General features: G+C 33.9%; 1 protein-coding gene across 2 annotated transcripts in view; it reads right to left on the bottom strand.

Moving 5' to 3' along the window:
• The window catches only part of LOC107657270 (39S ribosomal protein L27, mitochondrial-like), a 7,440-nt gene that overhangs the window by 1,119 nt on the left and 1,391 nt on the right, over positions 1 to 4,930 (bottom strand). The window contains exons 2-5 of one of the 2 annotated variants that reach the window (XM_016445304.1): positions 4,910 to 4,915; positions 4,375 to 4,492; positions 1,505 to 1,630; positions 1,296 to 1,369 (exon numbers count right to left, since the gene is read on the bottom strand). In XM_016445304.1, the coding sequence (XP_016300790.1) occupies positions 1,296 to 1,369; positions 1,505 to 1,630; positions 4,375 to 4,492; positions 4,910 to 4,915 (324 nt within the window). Of the gene's footprint in view, positions 1 to 1,295; positions 1,370 to 1,504; positions 1,631 to 4,374; positions 4,507 to 4,909; positions 4,916 to 4,930 lie in introns of both variants that reach the window. The other variant, XM_016445303.1, reaches the window with a different exon arrangement.

The raw sequence follows: 4,930 nt of genomic DNA, 5'->3' as shown, positions 1-4,930 counted from the left end.
TACATATAATATATATGTATATATATATATATATATATATATATATATAATATTTAAGTCTTTACAATCACTTTTTTATCAATTTAGCGCATTCCTTGCTGAATAAAAGTATTTATTAAAAAAAAAATTTGACTGACCCCAAACTTTTGAATAGTAGTGTATATAACACAACATTTCTATTTTGAATAAACACTCTTCTTTATTTTACTTTTTATTTATCAAAGAATCCTGAAAAAAGCATCATAGGTCCCAAAAATATTAAGCAGCACAACTGTTTCCAACATTGATTATAAATCATTAGAATGATTCTGAAGGATCATGTGACACTGAAGACTAGAGTAATGCTGGTGAAAATTCAGCTTTGCTTCACAGGAATAAATTATATTTTAATGTATATTAAAATAGAAAACTGTTATTTTTTAATTGCAATAATATTTAACAAAATTAGTTTTTGTTTCTGTATTTTTTATCAAATAGATACAGCCTTGATAAGCATAAGAATCTTCTTTAAAAAAACATTAAAAATCTTACTGATCCCAAACTTTTGAACATATATATGAATCAAAGCAACTTCCATTACAAACTGTGGAACACTTTTCAAACTTTTGTTCTGAAATTGTATGCTTGTGAAAACAGATAGGACTACATATTTAGATATTTCAGCAAAGATTAAAAAACGAAAACAATTTTGAAGCATAAAATAATTCATAAAAATTGGTATTGTTAGGCCTGTCACGATAACACATGGAGATTTTTCCATCTACAGATTTTTCCCTGATCTTCTTTTCTCTGTAAATTAAGGGTGCACACTATTGTTGAAAAACACAATCACTACTCAGCGGTCAGATGTCCGTCAGATCCCTAAACAAGGCCATATCTGCAGATGAAACTTTTTTTGTAGAAGCATTTTTTAAATTTGAACTAGCACCTCATGACTACAACACGTTATGTACGAGAAGCTGCAAAAGACACAGTCGCAAGTGGAATGTACAAAACATGGTGACTTTCATTTTTAAGTAAATATAATGGGCGATATATTGCGTCACCAAAAATTATTGAGGTCATGTACATATATTGCGCGATAAGTCGATATATTGATTATTGCGACAGGCCTAGGTATTGTACAAAAATATCAAAGTACGGTTTTGGTGACCAGATATTGTAATTAATAAATAAAAAAAAAAAAAAAAAAAATGTAAACATAAAACACAAGATAAAAACACTTGCCCCAGCCAGGCACAGCTATAGCTATATACAACTACTCATAGAAAAATATTTGATTCCAAACATCTTACATGAGCTCCAGGTTGCCAGCGCATTAAACCCTTGCGTTGTGTAGCAAGGATGTTGCCCGCATGTACAAAGTTCCCTTAAAAGTAGGAAAAACAAAACATGTGTTATAATGCAAGGTAATGGGAGGATAAAAAAGACTAGTCACAGTAAGAGCACATAAAATCTCTAAATGTTTCTCCTATGAGATCAAGGTCAGTAGTCAAAAACGCACCATCTTGTTTCTTGTAACCATATCTACGGCCAGCACTCTTCCCTCCTAGGTTTTTGCTGCTTCCTCCTGATTTCTTTGAAGCAAATCTCGTCAGTACAACTGTGGGTGTTTGACTGAACAGAATACCTGCAAAGACCAGAGGAACACAGAAATCATTGCCTGTGTTATGGATCAACTGGGGATCGTGTTAACTGGGGATGTGCGCGTGCATGTGAGCTACAGTGGTGTGAAAAAGTGTTGGCCCCCTTCCTTGTGTTTACTTGTGTTATCTTTGACTAATATTTAAATTTGTTTGATGATCTGAAACATTAAAGTGTGACAAACATGCAAAAAAATAAGGAATCAGGAAGGGGGCCAACACTTTTTCACACCACTGTATTTTACGCCCCATTCCAGCAGATTCGTCAAGAGCGACTGCAAAGCTGTAATGAAAAGACGTTGGTAGATTCTTAATGTTCTTAATAAATGTTGATGCAATTATTATGCTGTGTTGTTTCCTCAATACCTGTTTTAATGCATGCGACACAGTTTAAGTGTAATTTTCACATGATTTCACGTGGTGACACAAACCACGCCCACGTTATCTTGGCACATTCACTTCTATGGAAAATGACAATCACTCAAATAAACGTATATTTCAAGTGTAATTCACTTTTATTTACACTATTTAAAAATAGCAGTATGTTTGCATTAAATGTAGATAGATGCTATTTATATTTAGTGGAAATAATGGCAGATACTCTATAGGCTACATTATAAAAAAAAAAAAGCAATAGTTAAAATGAAAATATTTATTAAAGTTATCAAATGGATGCTGCCTTATGGGACAATTAGTCCTCTCTACACCTACCCCAACCCAAATACTTATCAAATAGCGCGACACAGTTTAAGAGTCATTTTAACATGATTTCACGTGATTACATGGTTCACAAACCACGCCCACGTTATCTTGGCACATTCACTTCTATGGAAAATGACAATCACTCAAATAAACGTATATTTTCAAGTGTAATTCACTTCTATATACACGGAGTAAAAATAGCGTTATTTAGCAGTCTGTTATTTACACTAAGTGCAAATAGCGATAGATTTTATTTACACTATTTAAAAATAGCAGTATATTTGCATTAAGTGTAGATAGATGCTATTTATACTTAGTGGAAATAATGGCAGATACTCTATAGGCTACATTATATAAAAAAAGTATGCAATAGTTAAAATGAAAATATTTATTAAAGTTATCAAATGGATGCTGCCTTATGGGACAATTAAATTAAATTAAAATCAAATAGCTATTTCGGTGCTTTATTTTCACCTTTCCTGCAAATGTTTTATTCATTTTACTGAAAATAAACGCATTTTGGATCAGCTATATGATGGGGAAAAATAAGATGAACGAAGTTGGTTAAAGCTGGATTCGAACTCGGATCAACCGTATCCAAAGTTGCTGTTGAGCATTAAGTCCCTACGCCACCGACGTGGACGAGAGCTATGTGATTTTGACTGGATGTCTATGGTACATTAAATATATAAATAAATAGCAACAATTTATATATTATATTTCAATTGTTTATTTAACATTGTTAACAAGGCACCGTCTGAGTAACCAAGAAATAAAAACAAAAAACATTTTGAATCTGAGTAATGTATTATTTATTAAAATATTTGAGTCAACAATATGACCACATACATCCACATCAATAGAGCAATTTGCTTTATTTACACTCATTCCACCCACCAATGCCTGGTTGGGTCAGTCAAAATCACATAGCTCTCCTCCACGTCAGTGGCGTAGGGACTTAATGCTCAACAGCAACTTTGGATACGGTTGATCCGAGTTCGAATCCAAGCTTTAACCATCTTTGTTCATCTTATTTTTCCCCATCATATAGCTGATCCAAAATGCTTTATTTATTTACTTTCAATAAAATTAACAAAACATTCGTGGGAAAGGTGGAAATAAAGCACCAAAATAGCTATTTGATAAGTATTTGGGTTGGGGTAGGTGTAGAGAGGACTAATTGTCCCATAAGGCAGAATCCATTTGATAACTTTAATAAATATTTTCATTTTAACTATTGCATTTTTTTTTTTATAATGTAGCCTATAGAGTATCTGCCATTATTTCCACTAAATATAAATAGCATCTATCTACATTTAATGCAAACATACTGCTATTTTTAAATAGTGTAAATAAAAGTGAATTACACTTGAAATATACGTTTATTTGAGTGATTGTCATTTTCCATAGAAGTGAATGTGCCAAGATAACGTTGGCGTGGTTTGTCTCACCACGTGAACTCGTGTTAAAATGACACTTAAACTGTGTCGCATGCATTAAAACAGGTATTGAAGAAACAACACAGCGTAATAATTGCATCAACATTTATTAAGAACATTAAGAATGTACCAACGTCTTCATTACAGCTTTACAGTCGCTCTTGACGAATCTGCTGGAATGGGATGTAAAATAGCTCACATGCACGCGCACATCCCCAGTTGATCCATAACACAGGCAACATACTATTACTACTAGATGATGTTTAAACTGTCCTTCACATCATAGGCATCAGTTTGATATAACTGTTTGCTGGGCATTAAATTAACATGATCCTTAACGATCTGCATTACCATTTACAAAATGTAAGCCAAATCAGTCCGCTTGTCACAGTTTAAATGCTGTCGATGCTGCTGTCAACATTTAACACATGCTCACTGTGCTGTCAGGGAATGGTGGCACAGCACGCTACTACCATCTCACAGTCATCACAAAACGCGGAAAGGGCTCAATTATTTCATATTATTCTTGTTTTACTTGCACTGTTCATCATACAATCCGAAAAAGTCATACAAATTGTCATTCTACTTACAGGCTCTGGATTGCAGCATCAAGGACGCGAGCGCCGCCATCTTGAAAGACGTGAGCGTGACGCAGCTGACGCGCTCCCATGATCCTCCAGAACCCGCGAACTGCAGAACTTGACTGGCGTGAGTAACGTAGAAAGATACATATATTGAATATGTAACACTACAATAGAACGCTCGAGAAGATACTGAGTTACATGAGCATTTGTGTTGTGATGTTTTATGTGGTGTGCTGTCTTGAGCTGGAAACTTTTGCTCTTTTTTGTCTTTTTGTGTGTGTGTGTGTGTGTGTGTGTGTGTGTGGTGTATATATATAAATGTAAATAACAGTTGTGTGGTGTGGAGCCACACGCGACGGTTCTAATTCTGTTCTTGGTTTTGACTGAATATCGCACGAATATCGTTTCTCTTAACCGAACATTAATTGGTCATGTATCAACAACATATTAATGTAAAAGTGTTTTATTAATTTAACCATGTTTTTCTACAAAACCGTAGTTACTAGTGTTTGTACTGGTTTTAAATTGTGGTAGTTTATCTACCGCATACTAAATATTTTCC

Source organism: Sinocyclocheilus anshuiensis, unplaced genomic scaffold (assembly GCF_001515605.1).
Source record: "Sinocyclocheilus anshuiensis isolate Anshui unplaced genomic scaffold, SAMN03320099.WGS_v1.1 scaffold159, whole genome shotgun sequence".
Lineage (NCBI taxonomy): Eukaryota > Metazoa > Chordata > Actinopteri > Cypriniformes > Cyprinidae > Sinocyclocheilus > Sinocyclocheilus anshuiensis.
This window is presented reverse-complemented; position numbering and strand designations above follow the sequence as displayed.